At 40.6% G+C, this 19,565-nt stretch overlaps 1 protein-coding gene and 1 long non-coding RNA gene across 2 annotated transcripts in view; one reads left to right on the top strand and one right to left on the bottom strand.

Annotated features, from left to right (window-relative positions):
• Window positions 1-4,506, top strand: part of LOC308093283 — a 97,088-nt gene extending 92,582 nt beyond the window's left edge. The window contains exons 2-3 of the long non-coding RNA XR_013933868.1: window positions 3,291-3,788; window positions 4,300-4,506. This is a non-coding gene — a long non-coding RNA (uncharacterized lncRNA). The remainder of the gene's footprint in view (window positions 1-3,290; window positions 3,789-4,299) is intronic.
• LOC308093280 (uncharacterized protein) overlaps window positions 1-19,565 on the bottom strand; it is a 131,798-nt gene that overhangs the window by 91,769 nt on the left and 20,464 nt on the right. Inside the window, exons 9-14 of the mRNA XM_080439564.1 lie at window positions 16,540-16,565; window positions 16,214-16,322; window positions 15,645-15,716; window positions 13,500-13,643; window positions 8,066-8,582; window positions 4,055-4,133 (exon numbers count right to left, since the gene is read on the bottom strand). Coding sequence (XP_080295690.1) covers window positions 4,055-4,133; window positions 8,066-8,582; window positions 13,500-13,643; window positions 15,645-15,716; window positions 16,214-16,322; window positions 16,540-16,565 — 947 coding nt within the window. The remainder of the gene's footprint in view (window positions 1-4,054; window positions 4,134-8,065; window positions 8,583-13,499; window positions 13,644-15,644; window positions 15,717-16,213; window positions 16,323-16,539; window positions 16,566-19,565) is intronic.

The following is a 19,565-nucleotide window of genomic DNA, read 5'->3' as shown; positions in this document are numbered from 1 at the left end:
GTCCTTTGTCCATCAGACGACATTGAGGCTTAATCAGGAGTTGTAGGCTTGGGGTAGGCTGAGAGGTGGACATTGCTCTTGTCTTTGTATGTCTTTATGTATGTATTTTGTTTTGTTTTGTTTTCTTGTGTCATGTCAAATGTGTGTACTGTTTATTGTTTATTGTTGCATACATGGCTGCTGGGTCGCAAGACAAATTTCAGTGTGAACTGACAATAAAGTATTATCGTATCGTATCGTATCGTATCACCACAAGTGATACATTTGAGACAATTCTTAACTATGCTTCTGTTAGAACATCTGAACCTAGCTCATCTGTCCTAAAAACTTGAAAAAAGTGAAATAAAACGTTAAGAGTAGAAAAAAGAGCATTTTTAATTACGAGAACTCCATACCACCCACACCACTAGCCCTGTTTTCTTGTAATGCTGCTCCTCCCCTTTCTATGAAGAAAACATTTTGGTTTACGAGAACCTGGTCCCTCCACACCACCCACACACCAGTAACCCTTCTCCATCCTGTGTCTCGTAGCCGTAGGTTTCGATGCTGCTCACCCAGAGTCCCACCCTACGTCAGTCAGTCAGAAGTGCGTGCATGTGTGTGTGTGTGTGTGTGTGTGTGTGTGTGTGTGTGTGTGTGTGTGTGTGTGTGTGTGTGTGTGTGTGTGTGTGTGTGTGTGTGTGTGTGTGTGTGTGTGTGTGTGTGTGTGTGTGTGTGTGTGTGTGTGTGTGTGTGTGCTCGTGCGTGCGTGCGTGCTTGCGTGCGCGAGTGAGTGTGTGTGTGTGTGTGTGCATGCGTGGCTGAGCCTGTCCTCAACTGAGCTGCATCAGACGACATCATATTTCTGTCCTGTTGACTTCATTGATCTTTTCATATCCCTCATTGTGATAACTATTTATATGATATACTTTATTACTAGGGCTGTTCGGAACGCATGCCCCTCCAGTTATGCAGTACACATTGTACCCGTTGTCAGAGTACTTATTGCAGTAGGCCCATTATAATACTTGGAGGCCAGTCTATGATGTCAGTACTATGGTGTCATTTTGATGACATAAGGATCTTCATATATATAGGCATAAAGGGAACACAGACAGATACAGAATAGATATATGTGGATTTATTGATACATTTCTGGACAACGGCTGATCCGACCGGCAATGTCCCTGCAGAGCAAAAAAGAAAAAAACGTCTCATGTGCGAAACACTAAGCTGAGTGAAACTGAATTTCTGAGAACTCAAGCTGTTAGTATGAAGTGACACATGCTCCATGAAGCTGAGATACCAGAGAAGAACCACAATAAAGAAACATCTAAATGCAACATATCTGCTCTTTGAAACTCAAACTTGCACACATGCACACACACATACACTGTGTGCACTTTGATGTTCAGCCGTGCCTGTGTATTCAACTGACCTGCATCAGACAACTGTATAAACAATTTCTGTTAACCTTGATATTCCTCATTGTGTTTATATGATTGTGTATACTTTATAGGTATTACTATCACTTTACTATACACTTCATTGTTTTGTTCAATTGCATATTGTCTGCTCTGCATCTATTTCATGTCTGTCTGTCTGTCTGTCTGTCTGTCTGTCTGTCTGTCTGTCTGTCTGTCTGTCTGTCTGTCTGTCTGTCTGTCTATGCAGTATAACATATTGTACATTTTGAAATTTAAGATCAAGCACTGCAATCTGCACAATTTTATAGAGAGCCCCCCTGTCCTTTGGCCTGATAGACCCATTCAGGGATCCATCTCTGAACACAGGTGCAGTTAATGAAATTAATAATGTGTGTGTCAGATTTGTAGGTGTGTGAATGTGCTATGATTGAGTACTGTATCTCTGGACACAGCTATATCTAACGCACCCATTATGAATGTGATTAGCTGCACCTGTGTTGCTTATAGCCTGCCATGTTCTGATCTGCTGTAGTTTTTAACCTGAACTGGAAAACAAACTACTAAATCGGCCTAATGTCTCATGCCCTTACCTGGAGGATATTACACTATTAAAACTAGAGGATGTGCTCCTCGGAGCACAGGTCTCCGCCAGGTCAGGTAGGTATGATATGAGTGATGTCATCATGTCATCATGTGTCTCGCTAGCCAATCACAGCTGGTGACAGACGGACACACACACACACGGACGGACGGACAAAGTGAAAACATATTCTCCTCCATGCCTTCGGCCTGGCGGAGACAACTAAGAGTATTTAAAGTCCTGACATCCTGATGTCTTCCTGTTTACACCCTAATTACACCTCACTGTGACAACGCTTAATGATGACTCCACTATTAATGACATGTGTGTTATTGTAGCTGTCAGTTCATATTGTAATGATCTGTTTGTTCATTCAAAGAATCAGCCATGACAACGACTTTATAATAAAACTATTTTATTTCGGCAAAAAAGCACACACATACACACCAAGTCAATACCACTACAGAACATGAATTAACACGAATACACACACATATAAATGAATAGATGAATGATATGAAACACACCACATTAATCCACATAATACATCTCTACATACAATACAATCCTCTAAAAGCCCGGGACGCTACAGGTACTAAGTCTACTTTTACTCCAATGAAATAAACAAAGCTTTTAGAATAGTGGTTCTCAAAGTCTGGGGACCGGGACCCCGAGGGGTCCTGGAAAGGGTTCCAGGAGGTCCTCAGCTAAATTGTTGATAGTTTGGAACCAAATGGACCTTTGAGATCTGTAACTCTGAGAGTATACAAATGGAACCAAATGAACCCGTAAGGGTCCATTTGGTTCCATTTGTACACTCTCTGAGTTATGGGGAGTTTGTGGCCTAATCATTTATAAGAAACTGGGGGTCATTGAAATTAAACAAGACCAGGAGACCTGGTTCTGCCAGACCCAGAATAAGTATTTTTTAAGATCAGAGCACTACGTCACGGCTAAGCCGGACTTCACATGACGTGCCTGTGTCTATGCCCATGTATGGACGAAAGGGGGACAAAAGACGGACAGACATTTATCCCCATATATGGACGAAATAGGGACAAAGCCTCATGTAGGCCGACCCTCTGGGTCTGGCAAAAAGTGAACCAGGGGACCTTGTACTGCCAGACCCCTAGTGGTTGAAATCTGAATGGCCGGAAATCTGAATGGCCGACAGAGCACTACGTCACGCTAAGCTTGGCCAATCAAGAAGAGGGACATGTAAGCGCCATATATGGACAAAAACATTGGCAAAGAGGGACCGACAAAGCCTCATGTAGGCCTGACCCCCTGGGTCTGGCAAAAAGTTTGAGAACCAGTGTTTAATTTAGAGGACATGACACTGTACTGTTTACATAGAAGTAACATTCATCCACTAGAGAGATGACACTTCATGATGATAATAATAATACTTTTATACTTAGCTGCTTAGCAGGCCATAAAGCAGGGTTCCATTTGATATTTTCTTACACACTTAAGCCCTAAAGTATACTTTGTTGTACCAAAAAAAATGCAAGATCTACAAGCAGATCTACAAGCTCACAGATCTATATTACGTGTCAACTGTAACTTTTAAGCAATAAAAAAAGAAAGAAAAGTGCGCCTCTCAGAGCACAAGTCTCCACCAGGCCGAGACTTTGGAAGACAGTTATAGCCAATTGGAATGAATATGAAACATCTGACTCATATGTCTTGATCACATGACTTTAGGTGGGAGATACGTATAAAATGTTCATCAACATTTGACTTTATCCATGACTAGAGTGTGATCTGTTCACTCTACAGGTCTGTGTGTGTGTGTGTGTGTGTGTGTGTGTGTGTGTGTGTGTGTGTGTGTGTGTGTGTGTGTGTGTGTGTGTGTGTGTGTGTGTGTGTGTGTGTGTGTGTGTGTGTGTGTGTGTGTGCCCGTGAATGACTGGATCTGAACAGTAAATAGAAACCAGGCTTTCCACAGGTGCTGAGGGGAGCTTGGTAACACCAGGTTTAATCATATTCATCACAACTAAGAGCGAAAATAGCTGATCTACAAGCTCACGTTGAACAGCAGGTTCTTCTTCAGAGTGTTGATGACATCAGGGATCTGCTGTCCTGTCCACCTCTGGCTGACCTCCTTGATGACATTATTGAAAATGATCTGGATTTCATCACCCCTGTAAAACACACACACACACACACACACACACACACACACACACACACACACACACACACACACACACACACACACACACACACACACACACACACACACACACACACACACACACACACACACACACACACACACACACCACAAAAAGTGAATAGATTGAACAGTGGTGATGTAAACATGGCATCAGGCCTACATACAGTAGGAGTGTAAAGTGAACCACATGAACCCTACTGTGTCTATTCTGGACGTGAACATTAGGCAGAAATAACAGATCTACAAGCTCATTGTGAGCTTCCACATAATTTAAGCAGCTATTTTCAGTAAAGAGATTTGGTGTAGTATAGCTATAGAGGGAGAAAGGAGCAGACCTATTATAGAGCCCTGGGGAACCCCGGTCAGCAAAGTATATATGGTTACCATGTAATTGATTGTGACAAATATATCGATTTTAATCAAATAATACATTTTCAAAAGTAGTGAAAATAGCAGATCTACAAGCTCACAACACATCACAATGCGCTGTGAGCTTGTAGATCTGCTATTTTCACTATTTTAGCATGACACCATCGTATGACAAAGTATAATATAAAGTGGTTAATCAGACTAATCAATTTAGTCGATTATAAATGTGTGAATGGATAGTTGCAGATCTAACATGCAGCAATGGAGGCATTTAAGTGGTCAGATGTAAACATATTGTGGACCAAGTTTGCCTTAACATTCCTTAATAATATATTCATATATCAGATTATATTTATGTTTTGTTTCATATTCTTAAAGTAATACAATGCAGGTCCACAAATAACGATTTTTAGCTTTTTCTGCTGGTCATTACCGTCACTGCAGGCCGTTTGTTTATTCCTGCGTTACCCAGATTTCCATTTGTTTTCACCGGAAGACGGAAGCGTTTCAAAAAGCGTTCTTTTAATTGTTTTATACTATCTGTGGATCGTTTCTCTTAGCCAGTGGAGCTTTAGTTACCGTAAGCTGTGTTTTCTTTTTCTGTTGTTTTTCGATCTTCAAATCCTACAATCTCTTAAAAACAGCGTGAGATTCCTTTTTGTTATTAACGCGGTAGTCTCGCGTGGCCAGACTGTTGCATCCCACAATTTTCAAATGTTTCCGGTCATACAGTCTGGGACTCGGAAGCTCTGATCATGATTAGAATATAAACCGGATGTGAAGCTTCCTCCCCACTTCCGTTTCGTCTTTACAGTCGCACAAATTTATCCGACTATAAATCAAAATCATTTAAGTATATTTAGCTTGCTGCTTAGCAGAAATGGAAATTAAAAAAGAAAATGTAAAGATATTTTAAAATATATTTTCGTGAACGGAAGTGCCAGTTTCCTCAATCGGATTTCGGGAGTTGTAGTTCCAGACTCTATATAGCATTCGGAGACTGTGGAATAGTTGTCTGGCTACACGAGACTATTAGCGCGGTAGTTCCTGGCCAAACAGGAAACCGGTGCGGTAGTTCCTGGCCAAACAGGAAACCGGTGCATTTCTGTTTCCGTTTTCCGTCCGGATGACGTCATTTTCGTGGGAATGACTAACCTAGCCACCGTTTCAATAGAAAATATAATAGAAAAGGCTTTCGGGGTGAAATTCATGGAGTGGGTGTTGTGAAACATTTGCCACTCACAAAAGATATACAATTAGTTTTGTTGAAAAAGTTACCTAGTATTACTTTAACTAGAAAAAGTGCTCCTCGGAGCACAGGTCTCCGCCAGGTCAGGTAGGTTATTGTGGGGCAGCAATGTTCGGAATTTGCCAATCAGGATGAAATATGATTTGCATGGACACCAGGCCTCCTGGTGAAGCTATGATAGGGCAATGTTAAAAGAGTGGCATTTGTTCTTCAACATAGTGCGAATGTGCGTGCAAAGTGTCACCGCAATCGGACTCTGCGTTCATGATTTGTGGCATTTTGTTCAAAACGGGCCACTCCTGCAAACTTTAGATGTCAATGTTAGCCAATCAGGATGGAATATGAAAAATTAAACAGATCCATCTTGATCACATGACTATAGAGATCATGTGTACCGCTTTGCGTGAAATTTGGATAAATTCTGAAGGCTTAATATCAAAAAATATGTTTGACATAAGTCGGCCTCCTGGTGGCGCTACGAAAGGCAAATGTGAAAAATGCAGGGCAGAGGTTTTTCCTTGGCCTCTAGGGAGTATGAGTGCAAAGTTTCACGCAGATCGGTGCAGTTATAGTTCAAAACCCAAATCGGCCTTTTATAGCGCCACCATGAGGCTGATTTGAAGATTTTCAAGTGGCATTTATTTCTCGGCCTAGTGGGAATGTGTTTGTGAAATCTCACGGAAATCGCAAGCTGCGTTCAGGATAGAATATGGAAAATTGGACAGATCACATGACAATAGAGATAGTGGCCCTCATTTATCAACGCGGTGCAGCCCAAATAATGGGCGTAGGGCGAGATCACCGCACCTTTCGGCATTTATCAATATATCCTGACGTGGGCTTCATCCTACCATACGCTGAGATCTCACGTCTGGTCGAGACCAGTTGTTGACGTTGGCTGCGCCCGTTTATTCCATTCTAGACCTGCGGAGCAGCATTGTCTGACTGTCTGACAGGCATCTGGACACATAATCCACTTCTAAATGTATATCTACACACTAATAATTAATCCCTGTGAAAATATAACATTTTATAAAGTAATTTAAACAAACTGCTTTAACAGTCATTCAGTTGCATTGGCTATTTTAAAATAGCAGATCTGCAAGCTCAAAAACGGGTCGCATCGCGACGCGTTGTGAGCTTGTAGATCTGCTATTTTCAAAATATACGAGCGCTTTTGCGTCGGGACTCGGGAGTCCCGCGGTCGGGACTGCCGACGATCTTTTCATGGACAGTGAGGTGTACAAACTTACAGTAGCTTGTGGAGTATGTTATGGAGTTATGTCATAGAGAGTTTTGAAGACAACCTGGCTGGGTTAAGGATATAAACCCGACGCTCCAATCTCTTATTAACGGGACGGACCGAAACCACTGCCGTCTCACGGGGAATATCCTACATGACTGCTTGTGCACTGCTCGGTATGGGTTAAATAAATTAATATACAAACGTATTCCATTCATGGCGATGTGATTGGTATCATAATATGTCATTCATGTAGGCTACAAGCCTACGTGACAAAGATTGTACCGCTACGGTACGGATTACAATACATGAAAAACACAGCTGGGCGGGCGTGTGTGTGTGTGTGTGTGTGTGTGTGTGAGAGAGAGAGAGAGAGAGAGAGAGAGAGAGAGAGGGGGGGGCGTGTGCGTGTGCGTGTGTGGCGAGGCAGGCGGGGGAAACTCTTTCTCATTGGCTTTTGATGTCTTTGGTCGTATTCTGGTCCTTCTTCATGTCGTAAAATCGGGGCGTTTTGAGAATATTTAAGGGCGTGTTATTTAAATGACGCTAGGTTCCAGCCGTGACATTTATCAAGCCTGGGACCAAATGTAGGCTCGGATCAGCTGTGTAGGATTCGTTGATAAATGTGACTTCGACGTTGGTGTACGGCCGAATATATGGAAAAATATAAGCCGGTTTATAAGCTGCGTTGATAAATGAGGGCCACTGTGTAGGCCTACTGATTTGTGTGATGTTTGGTTACAATCTGTAGGAGTACTGTCAAAAAATGTGTTTTGCAAAAAGCGGCCTCCTGGTGGCGCTATAACAGGCCCATGTGAAGAATTTGGGGCAGAGGTTCTGCTCTGGCATCCAGGGAGTGTGTGTGCACAGTTTCGCTGCGATCAAGCCAACGGTGCGGGTGATTAGCTGTACACAAAATGACAGAATGATGTCAGGACGGACGGACGGACGGACGGACACGGACGGACGGACAGGGGGTAAAACATACTCTCGCCATGCCTTTCGGCCTGGCGGAGACAATTATGTTGAGAATTACCTGACATGGCCTTTACCCATCTGTGTGCACACAGACTGTGTGAAAAAGCCTCCATAACCGTCTACATAATATGTATCATAATCCTCCTTGTTTGCTATGGCGACCAGGAAATCTTCTTCCATGGAACGTTCTTCAGGCAGATCTTCCTCCTTCAGGCCGACCTCTAATAAGAACACTTTGGGTTTGTTCTTCAGGTCAGGACAGTTCTCTACATTAAAAGGTGTAGTTATGTCTTTAATGGAGAGGGTCTCCCCATCAGTCCCTTTAACACCACCCTTGGCTCCTTTACTATGAATGTAACAAACAAAGGCATCTGTGTGCTGTAGAGGTTCCTCTACAGGAAGGTCAGTGAACGCATTGTCCTTGTCGAAGCATTCCTGTACATTGAGCTCCTGTAGTTCATTGATGTTCTTCACAGAAGAGATGCATTCTAGTGTTTTCTTCATTTGACTTCCTGTTTGGTTTTTACACATCAACACCCTGAAGCCCCGCCTGTTGAATAAACGTCCCACTTTCTCTGCAGAAGGAAAACAAACACACCTTCACTTATTAATCACTTTCAACCTGGTGTCCCTGTTTTCTGTATGATATTATAGGAAATGAATGAATGAATGAAAACAAATTATAATAATAAACATTTAACCCATTAAAACTGAGAAAGCATCCGTGTAATTTTAGATTTTTGCATTGGCTATTCACAAATAGCAGATGTACAAGCTTGTAGCGCGGCATGAAGTAAGCTTGTAGATCTGCTATTTTTGAACAGTTTTGAAAAATCTCGAAAGGATCCCTTCCACAAAACATTTTCAAATGGGGGTCCGTGGCCATATACATACAGGTACATATCAATGTGAGGGTCCATGGCACGAAAACGTTTGAGAACTACTGATTTAGAAGGCATTTGTAGAATGGGCCTCAGGTCTGAATGGGTTAAGACAGGCCTAAAAACCTTTTTATTCAGGAAGGCTTTTTTTGTGTTAAATTGTATTTTTTTGTCAGCAATATTCTTTATGCTTGACACAATTTTTTACCCTGTTTTAATCCTTTGTATTCCTTTTCTTTGATTATATATTTAACTCTGTATCACTCTGAGATTCCCTGTGAATGAAAAGTGCTACAAATCAAATGCATTTATTAAGGTTTCGAGGCCTATCAGGCTCGAAGCCTTATTACATCTCTACACTTTCGCTATTCTTCCGCCACTTTTTGCAGTTCTGGCCTAACCGCGTGGTAACTTTTTACGAAACTCTGCAATATGGTAGAGGGCTATGCCAAACGGCGAAGACACAAAACTCACAACCATTGGCCAAAGGGTGGCGCTGTAGCACTCAATTGAAAATGCCAACTTTGAACAGGTACAACTCATGCCCTGTTTGACCTACAGCCATGAAACTTCGATACACACATGCGTCTCCTCATGCCTAACAACTTTCATACTTTGAATTTTGAATTATATGAAAAGCAGTAAAAATCTATCTCCTCCTGGGATTTTTGAGCAATCTGCACGAAACATTTTACACGTGAGCTTTGGACCTATGCCGACAAACTGGGAAGGGGGATTTTCCATAAGTAAAAAAATGAAGCTTTTAAGAGCCAATGAATATTGCAGTTTTATGACAATTATTCATCTGCCCCTAACACACACATGCAGACTCACATTTGTTTGAAACTTTACAGTAATGTAGAGGGTCATTCCAAGTATCACTGAAACCAATCTTACTCCAATTGGTCAAAGGGGGGCGCTATAGCATTTTTTTGAAAATGCAAACTTTAAACAGGCAAAGGTCATGCCTCGTTTGGCCGACAGCCGTGAAACTTGCTTAAACATGTGCCTTGACTCATGAGGAACACATCTATCATTTTGACCAGTAAGCTCCGCCCTCAGATTTTACGCCATATTGAGCAGTTTGAAAAACATTTAAACCCAGGATTTCTGAGCAATTTGCGTGAAACTGTGTCATCTGTGTGAGCTCCTTTTTCACCAGTTCAGGTCTGTTGGTCAAATGGCTGATTGCTGACATACTTTCTTGTGAAAATAGCCGATCTACAATCTCACAGCTTTTCAGACAGCAACGCGTTGATAGCTTGTAGATCGACTATTTTCACTAGTTTCCATTCCGAGGAGACAAACAAAAATCTTGATTGGTAAATGTTTTGTGAACCAGTGATCGTAGTTAGCGAAACAGAGGCTTGGTTCATAACGGACGGAAAAACTTATAGATATCAACAGACACCATCAGGGAGGCCATATCTCTAGCTCAATGAGAAGAGAGGTAGCCTGTGAGTCCATAGGTCGCTGATTCGATCCCTGTCCCCAACAATGTGTTGAGGTGATCATCATTTGGAATTCTTAGTTTTACAAATACTGTTTCTTGAGGTTAGGTCGTCGTTTTACTGAGGTTAAGGTTAATGAGGGTGGGTGTAGAAAAGAGTCATCTAGGCAGCAACCTTCCCCCTATTCCCATGGATTGGATCCACCCCTCTCACCTGCTCTCACTCATCACCAATCACACCTGTCTTCACTCACAACTCATTAGTGGCCTGGTGGCTTTTTCTTTGAAATAATGTGTAGTTTTTCAAATATTTAACTTTAAGCACCCAATGCCACGTTATTGGCCATGGCCATTTAAAGGGTAGCAACATTAACAAACACATGAGCCTATACCTGTAACAATGCTCTATACAACAGGGAACCAGATCACTCATATGCTGTGTTGCTTTTGCCAGGACTCGTTTCCATGACCTTGCGGTTGAGAGTCAAGAGCTTTCCAACTGAGTTACCCAGACACAAGAAACATTATACATTCACATTGTATGAACGTGCAACTTTACACCACATATTTTTTTTACATCACTGTCGGATTTAATAAAAAAATCTGTGTGATATATATGTCACAGGGTGTTTGGAGAGCCAGGGTGATTGAAGACAGAGCGCTTGTTTTTAGGCACGGGGCTTCGGGGCGATGCGGGGCTTTTCGAGACAGGGTTTATTAGCGAGGCTCGTGAGGAGGAGGAGGAGGACGGCGCTGCTATGCGGGGGGTTATTACGCGAGGCTCGCGAGGAAGAGGAGCCTCCTCCTCCTCCTCCTCCTCGCGTTTTAAACCGTCCCGTCCTCTCCTTCTCTCCTTCTCCTCCGAGGAGGAGGAGGAGAAGGAGAGCGCGGAGAGGCGGGGCTTTGATGCGCCGACGGAGAGTGGAGACCTGTCTTTTGTTGTTCCCCCCCACATAGCAACCATAATATCTATGAGGGGAACGCTGAACACGCGTTCACACGCACGGCGCGCCGACTTAGTGGAGCTTGAGGCCGAGGAAGTGCGCCCTCGCGCCTCCGGGCGCGAGTGCCCGCACTGACCGGCCGACGCTCCACTAGTCGACTCAGCGCCGTTTGATTTGTAAACCGATAGGGACAGAATAGTTCTTTTCATGGATCACTGTGTGTGTGTGTGTGTGTGTGTGTGTGTGTGTGTGTGTGTGTGTGTGTGTGTGTGTGTGTGTGTGTGTGTGTGTGTGTGTCAGGGAGAAAGTAAAACAAAAGCCAGAACACAATAAAAGTATCTAAACAGTCCTGCTTTCAATAAACCAAAAAAAGCATGAGCGCGTGCGCGTGTGTGTGCGCGTGTGTGTTTGTGTGTGTGTGACTGTGTGTGTGTGTGTGTGTGGCCATATATGTTTGTGCACAAGCCTGGCTTGTGGCTCCCTCTAGTGTCTAGTGTTGCTTCTACAGAATTGCTGGGTGGGTGGTAAAAACGAGCGAGCCTTCTTCAATCACCCTGGTTCTCCATTCACCCTGTAACATATACATTCTGAGTTAAGACCATTAATATCAACTCATGTCCCTCTGCACTCTAGCAATCAGTGCACCTGGTGATACCTATTCTGTCAGTCATTGGCTCCTCAATGGTGCTGAAAAGTAACTATGTACATTTACTCAAGTACCAATACAAATGCTTACAATGCACAGTACAATTTTGAGGTACTTTTACTTTACTTTCCATTTTTGTCACTTCTACTCTACTACAATTACAGCATATGACAGCTTTAGTTACTTGTTACTTTGCAGATTTAATTATTAATACAACACCTACAGTAACCACATACAGCCGATCTACAATGTGACGCGTTATGCGCTTGTATATAATAAGCAATCCATGCTGTATGATAACTTACCACACATGAAAAATTTAGCAAGCAACACTACCAGTTACTCTCGATTAAATGTAGCTCAACTACAACGGAAGCTATCCCCAGAGAAATGTAGCAAGCTACACTATAAGCTACATGGCAAAAGTAGCTAGCTACATCGACACTACTTCATTTATTTTTTATTTGTATCAACTTCATGATCAAGAACAACTTTCCACCAAACAAATAGGCAGGAAAAAAATGCTCAGTTCGATTGTTTATTATAATGTATAATGTGTGATGTCAAACAAAACTAACCTTTTCAAATAATATTCCTATATATTCCTCATTTTGTAAGTAAAATCAATTGATCAATTTAGACTGTATTTAAATCCAAATAAATATATATAAAAGATATGAATATTATCAACACTACTCTAGATCAGTTGTTCTCAACTCTTTCAGGCCATGACCCCCCAAAATAATCATATTTGAACTGGGGGCCCGGACCCCCCACCCTGACAAGCACTTGGAATATGGGAGTTGAGGCATTATTTAGTTTGACTTAAAAATTGTGAAAATAGCAGATCTACAACTACAAGCTCACAACGCCACACAATGCGAGCTGTTTCAATTAGTTTTGCCTCTTTCTTATATTATTTGACTATTTGGCCAATGTTTGACCAGTCTTAGTTTATAGTACAGTTTGATGATTTTAATGGTCTTTTTCTTTTTTTTTTTTATTAAAAAAGGCCTTAAAAGTCCATAAATGGTCACTTCACTGTCATCTGGGGACCCCCCCCCAAAAAAATCATGTGTGGACCCCCCTCGGGGTTCCAGCCCGCAGGTTGAAAACCACTGCTCTAGATGATCTTTTCCCTCTTATGTAGCCTACTGTATGTATTTATTTTAGTTTGTACCACACAACTGAAAAGTATCGCGGACTGCTCTCTTAACTCTGCTCTTCATGTGGTCTGTGTTTTGATTTCCTTCCTGGTTTGGCATGACCCGCCCTATCCTGCCTCTGATTGGCCTACCCGTAATGTTCCTTACCCAATAGTGAGTCGTCATATCTAAACCAACCAATCATCATGGATTTTTTTTCCACAAAACTTTATTTAGCGGTCAACTTTTCTCCAGAGAGTAGCGTATAGCGTTTGTTGGACGCTACGTCACTACTTGGGTCTAAAAATAGCTACACTATAGAAAACGCTACTTGGTTCAAAAGGAGCTACGCTACCATCACGCTACTCGGAAATGTAGTTAAGCTATGTAGCGTCAACACTGCAGGTTGAGGACTGATGGTTTTACCAGTGCCTCCAGACTTTGCTGCAGGTTTAGGACTGATGGAACGGAGCTGAGAGTCGTGGCTCTCCTCATCGATGTCATCATAAGACAAGGAGGACGTATCTCCTGTGTCCTTCTGTGTGAGTGCTGCCTCCTCTGGTCTGGATGCTGCGTTCAAAACAAATACAACACAAAAACAAACAAGTCAAACTCACGACAACTTGAACAACTTACATTAATCCCAACACTGCTGCAGACTTGATCCTGTAATTGACTATGTATTGTAAATATTTAAATGATCAGAATAGGTCCATTTCTTTAAGGGACCAGTCGAAATTTACATAAGGGGGGGCATGGAGGAAATGTATGTGCCCTGATCTAAAATGCCATGACCCTCCCTTTGACAAAAAAAAAAAATCAATGACCCTCCCCAAGTGATTACAAAAAAAAGAGTAACCCTCCCCGCCTAGAAGTGTCACGATATATTGTGTCACGATATAGCCTATCGTGGTATTAAAATGTGATGATAGGTATTGTCATGATGTCATACTGTATCGTAATATTTTTTTAATTGTTTTTTTAAAACAAAAAAAACACTTTCTTTTTTTTTGCCGGTGAAAGTTAGGAGTTTTTACTGTATGATATGAAATGTAAAGCTTATCATAATCATAGTAATTATTAATCATGTCCTCCATCATATTCAAGGTATTTTGGAGAGAAATGAAACAGACTCCAGTCAGTCACTTTCAGTTTAAAGCACTGCAGAGGGGAGGTGTGTGTCAGCTGATGCTCGTTGACGCTCGTTAATGTGACATGCATCTGCACTCTCAAATAGGCCTACATCTAATCTAAGATTGTATTATACTGTATCTGGTATTATAGATGTTTTTTAGCTGTTGGAAATAACTAGGCTGCACTTGGTTGGTAAAGTCCAGATGACAAAAATATGAGGTTTGTGGAATGTATAGTTATGCAGTCTTATATTATATTATATTTGTTATATTAGTGTCTATCTGTCCTCTGAAACAATGGGTTTATAGTTAGTGAGAACTTCACTTCTCCATTAAGCTTGCACAAATGTATTTATTTGTGTACAAAGCACTTTGTAATTGTTTCTAACTTGCTTTATAACGTTATTTATAAGATGATGGCCAATGTTGATGATACATGAGAAAAGAACATTAATAATATATCATATCGATATCATGCCCAACATCATGTATCGTATTGTGAAATTCTTGACACCCCTAACCCTCCCCATCAAATACAACATGACATTTAAAACTGATATGTCCAATGTTTTGCTTTCCACATTGATTAGAACATTGCTGTAGTGTAGTCAGTCTTGCTAAATGCACAGTGTATCTGTAGTAGTGGTAGCAGAATGGATAGTGTTCTCATCTTACATGTGGGAAACCCATTGAATCCTGGTCAGATTGAAGAAAGTTGAATATTTGGTAACCAGTAGTTTAAAACTTTTGTCACTCTGCCCTTTTAATTATCAACTACAGTGACTACAACTACACTGTTGCCTACATAAAACAAATTAGGCTATCAATTATGGCCTGATGCTTCTGGTTTTACTTGTGGAGCTATAGGCATCTATACACAACTGTCCATATAGATCCACATTAATCACATGCACAGAATTACTTCAAATGATTATGAATATCCAGTTATAGTAGGCCTATTTATAATGCATCTCTCCAATAACGCCTGTTGAAGTTTTGCTTAATTGTTCAACCACCATCGTTAAGACGCTGAATAGATTTGACTGGGTCGTTCACACTCGCTGTGCGTTGATGGCTTGTTAACGACCGTCATTGATTCTAAATAGACAAGGTGTTACTTGATTTGAATTCTTTGTATCCTTTGAAATGGAGAGGGGTCATTGACCACTGTTCTGCTGTACTAAAAAGGTATATAAAAAACGGACTATTTTATCAATTCAAAATTGCATGACCCTCCCTTGGATTCAAAGTAAAATTAGCTGACCCTCCCTTGGACCAAAATTAGAAAGGCATGACCCTCCCCTATTTTCCTCCATGCCCCCCCTTATGTAAATTTCGACTGGTCCCTAAAGGGTATTGAAACCCTAGTTTTCCAGTTCACAAAACATGAAAACTCTGCACCAGGGCCTTTATGTTAGAGATATAATATGATTCATACCCAGTCTGTCAGGATCTGTGTCCACATCATCATAGACCTCCTGTGGATCCTCCACCTCATAGATCACACTATCTGTGTGTACACACACACACACACACACACACACACACACACACACACACACACACACACACACACACACACACACACACACACACACACACACACACACACACACACACACACACACCAACTTATATACTGTAGTTTGTATATTCCTTGTACATTATTTAGAAAATATAACTTTAGACAATGCTCAGTATTGTATTATGTATGTAATTCTTATTATGAATATATTCTCAATATTTGTATTCTTATTCTTATTCTTATTCTTATTCTTATTCTTCTTATTATTATTATTGTTATTGTTATTATTGTTATTATTATTAAAAGCTCACAATGCATCATGGTGCAAAGCTTTGCGAGCTTGTAGATTGGCTATTTTTACCATTCAACACTGTATAGAGATAGAGTGATCTTCAATTTATAAATTAACAACATTACAAACAACCAACAGTAGACAGTATTATGGTATTTGTCATAAATTAGTATCCATACAACATTCATACCAGCATCTTTGAATCCCCAAAGTTGTACGTCTTCATCATCCTTAAAGTTCTCATTGATAATGATCAAACAGAGTCCTTTAGGTTTGCTGTTCAGATCATACTGCTCCTCCTAAAAACATGAGAAACACATTTAGAGTTTGAAACAACTACACAATATTACACTACAATGTCTGCTGCACAACTAATCTCAACACACTGCATGTACAGTATTACTATGAACTGTTAAAATTAAACTAACAACTTACTACTCTGTATGACACAGGAGTTTTCTATTGTACTGTTACTATTCAAAATATGTTTGTGAATGTTTCACTACTTTTACTTACATGTTCTTTCACCTCCTTCAGTAGGCCTGTATCGGGTGAAAAATGCGATACAAAAATTACATTCTTGGTGTCATTTTTATAAAAGGTTTATTTGTAAAATTTGTTTTAAAACTAAAATGTATGGAATAGAGCACTGGTTCCCAAACAATGGGTTGAGACCCATTTATGGGCCGCAGACCCATTTCTATGGGTCACAAGTAAAATATTTGTTTCGTTTCCTACATTTTGTTTTTAACTATTATTCTTTTTAAAGGATTTTCAAAAATGGCAACAAAAAACATCAACATTATTTAGGAAAAATAAATCTAATATTTTTCAAAAGAATTTCATACATGAATAAATAAATCAAAGAAATTCAGTGAATTTAAAAACAACTTTGAAGAAGTAGTGAAAATAGCTGATCTAGCTGAAAAGGCATTGTGATGCGATGCGTTTTCAGCTTGTAGATCTGCTATTTTCACTAGTTTGGGTCCCGGGGAGACACATTTTTCTTCTGGGTGTCGAGCTAAAACGTTTGGGAACCAATGGAATAGAGTGCTTTTGTAGATTAACAAAGGAGTTACACACTACGCACACACTCACGCAAGCAAGCACACACGCGTGTGTGTGTGCACACACACATGCACACGCACACGCACACGCACACGCACACTCACACTCACACTCACACTGACACACACACACACACACACACACACACACACACACACACACACACACACACACACACACACACACACACACACACACACACACACACACACACACACACACACACACACACAAATGGCGAAGAGGCAGAGGTCATGGGTCACAGTAGCGAATGTGTTCTTCATGTGCAGACTTGTGTGCCAAATGATTTTGATTTTTGCCAATGGGAGTAAGATTAATTTCTTGGTCATTTAGCATGACCTTGTCTCATTACCAGTCTTTTCTCTCTCTGAAGACAAAAGCCTGGTAATAACCTAATGCAGAGTTTGTCTAATAGACTTCCGTTGTATTTATTTCCCCCAGTCTTTTTCTTGACTTAGATATATCTCATTTAAGCTTGGCCATGCAGTGTGACACACCTCCAACTGCACAGCAAAATCATCAGTGTTCATTTATCCATTTGTAACTGTTTAGAGTGTACAAATGTAGTCAAATTGACCCAAGGGTGAAAGTGGGCCGGAACGGTCTGGAACAGCGTTCCGGTAAAAGATTCGGTGCCGGAACGTCGTTCTGTTAAGAAGAAGTCAAGGTAGCTGTCAAAATCCCATATTAAATAACCTGCCACAGACCCATGGCCATGTTCAAGAAGAAAACATAATCTACTAACGTTAGATTAACATACACAAGTGTTATTAGTTAAGTTTTCTAATAAAGTGCTTTTGAATTGTTCCACTGTGTGTTTGTGTCAGCTTAATCTGTGCTATTTTAAAGTTGTACAATGCAGATTCACAAATAACGATTTTTAGCAACCTCTGCTGGTCACTACCGTCACTGCATACAATTTCCGTAGTCCTCGATTACCCAGAATTCCATTTGTTTTCACCGGAAGCCGGAAGCGTTTCAAAAAGTGATCTTTTAATTGTTTTATACTATCTGCGGATCGTTTCTCTTAGCCAGTGGAGCATTAGTTACCATGAGCTGTGCTTTCTTTTTTTTTTTCGATCTTCCAATCCTACATTCTCTTAAAATCAGCGTGAGGTTCCTTTTTGTTATTAGCGCGGTAGTTCCTGGCCAAACAGGAAACCGTTGCGGTAGTTCCGTTTTCTGGCCAGATGACGTCATTTTCCCGGGAAAGTCCCCCCCAACAGCGTTCAATACAAAATATATAAAAGGCTTCCGGGGGTGAAATTCAAACAAACATGCGACTGGGAATGGGTCAATTCACTTTGCAGCTAAGAGATCCGGTATAGAACGGATACGGAAACTACCTTTGTCCGTGCCTATGTGTTTGTGTGCAAATTACCGGATAAAGCAGGCGGGCTCTACGACAAATTAAATCCCACCAACGTTCAAAACATGTTTCTGGTTTGCTGACAGACTAGCATAGTTAGTTCTGATTGGTTCAACACGTATTTTCTGGGAACAAAAATTAAGAAAAAGAAGCACGAGGGGAAATCTACACGGTTTTGATGAAAAAATAAATGAAGCACAATGCAACGAAAACTAACTGAGATGTTTAAGAGAAAAGAACAGAGAGTTGAAGAAGCTGATAATTTGGTTAAAAACAAAGTTTGTGGTGGAAAAAGTGGTGGAAAAAGTACTCAATTACTTAAGTAAAAGTATCAATACTGCAATGTACGTATGTAAAGCACTCTGTTACAAGTAAAAGTCCATAATTTAAAATTTACTTGAGTAAAAGTACAAAACTATTGGTATCAAAATGGACTTAAAGTACCAAAAGTAAAAGTACTAAAATGTTTGAAAATAGCAGTTCTACAAGCTTGTGAGCTTGTAGATCTGCTATTTTCAAATAGCCTCCTAGGTATAAAATAGGGCTAAAGTGGTTAATGTATGTTTTATAATGTAATAATTTATATCTGCAAAGTAAATAGTAACTAAAGTTTTCAAATAATTGTAGTGGAGTAAAAGTACAATATTTGCCTCTGAGATGTAGTGGAGTAGAAGTAAAAGTATAGACAATTGGAAATACTCCAGTAAAGTAAAAGTACCTAAAAGATTTTAAGATTAAGAGAGTATTCTGTGGTACTCTACACACACAATTTGGTTTAAATAAACTATTTTCTATGCATGATATGATGTGTTTGTCATTTCTACACCATACCAGGATTAAGAAATTGATCTTCAGGGATGCATGAGTGAGGAAAAAAGATATGAGGTGATGAAGGTTGGGGTACAGTTCTGGCAAGAACTTCAAGCCTATAGTTATACCTAACCTATAACTTATAGGTATAACTGTGCCAAAATCAAAATTCAGTTTTCTATGCATTTTAGGGGTTTTAGTCTGACCCCCCCAAAAAAAATTTGGCCGCGCAACCCCAGGCCGCGCGGCTTCGCCCTGCGGGTTCCGACAAGAC

Source organism: Gymnoscopelus braueri (assembly GCF_963280865.1).
Source record: "Gymnoscopelus braueri genome assembly, chromosome: 10".
Lineage (NCBI taxonomy): Eukaryota > Metazoa > Chordata > Actinopteri > Myctophiformes > Myctophidae > Gymnoscopelus > Gymnoscopelus braueri.
The sequence above is the reverse complement of the archived record's forward strand: the minus strand, read 5'-3'. Positions and strand labels throughout refer to the sequence as shown.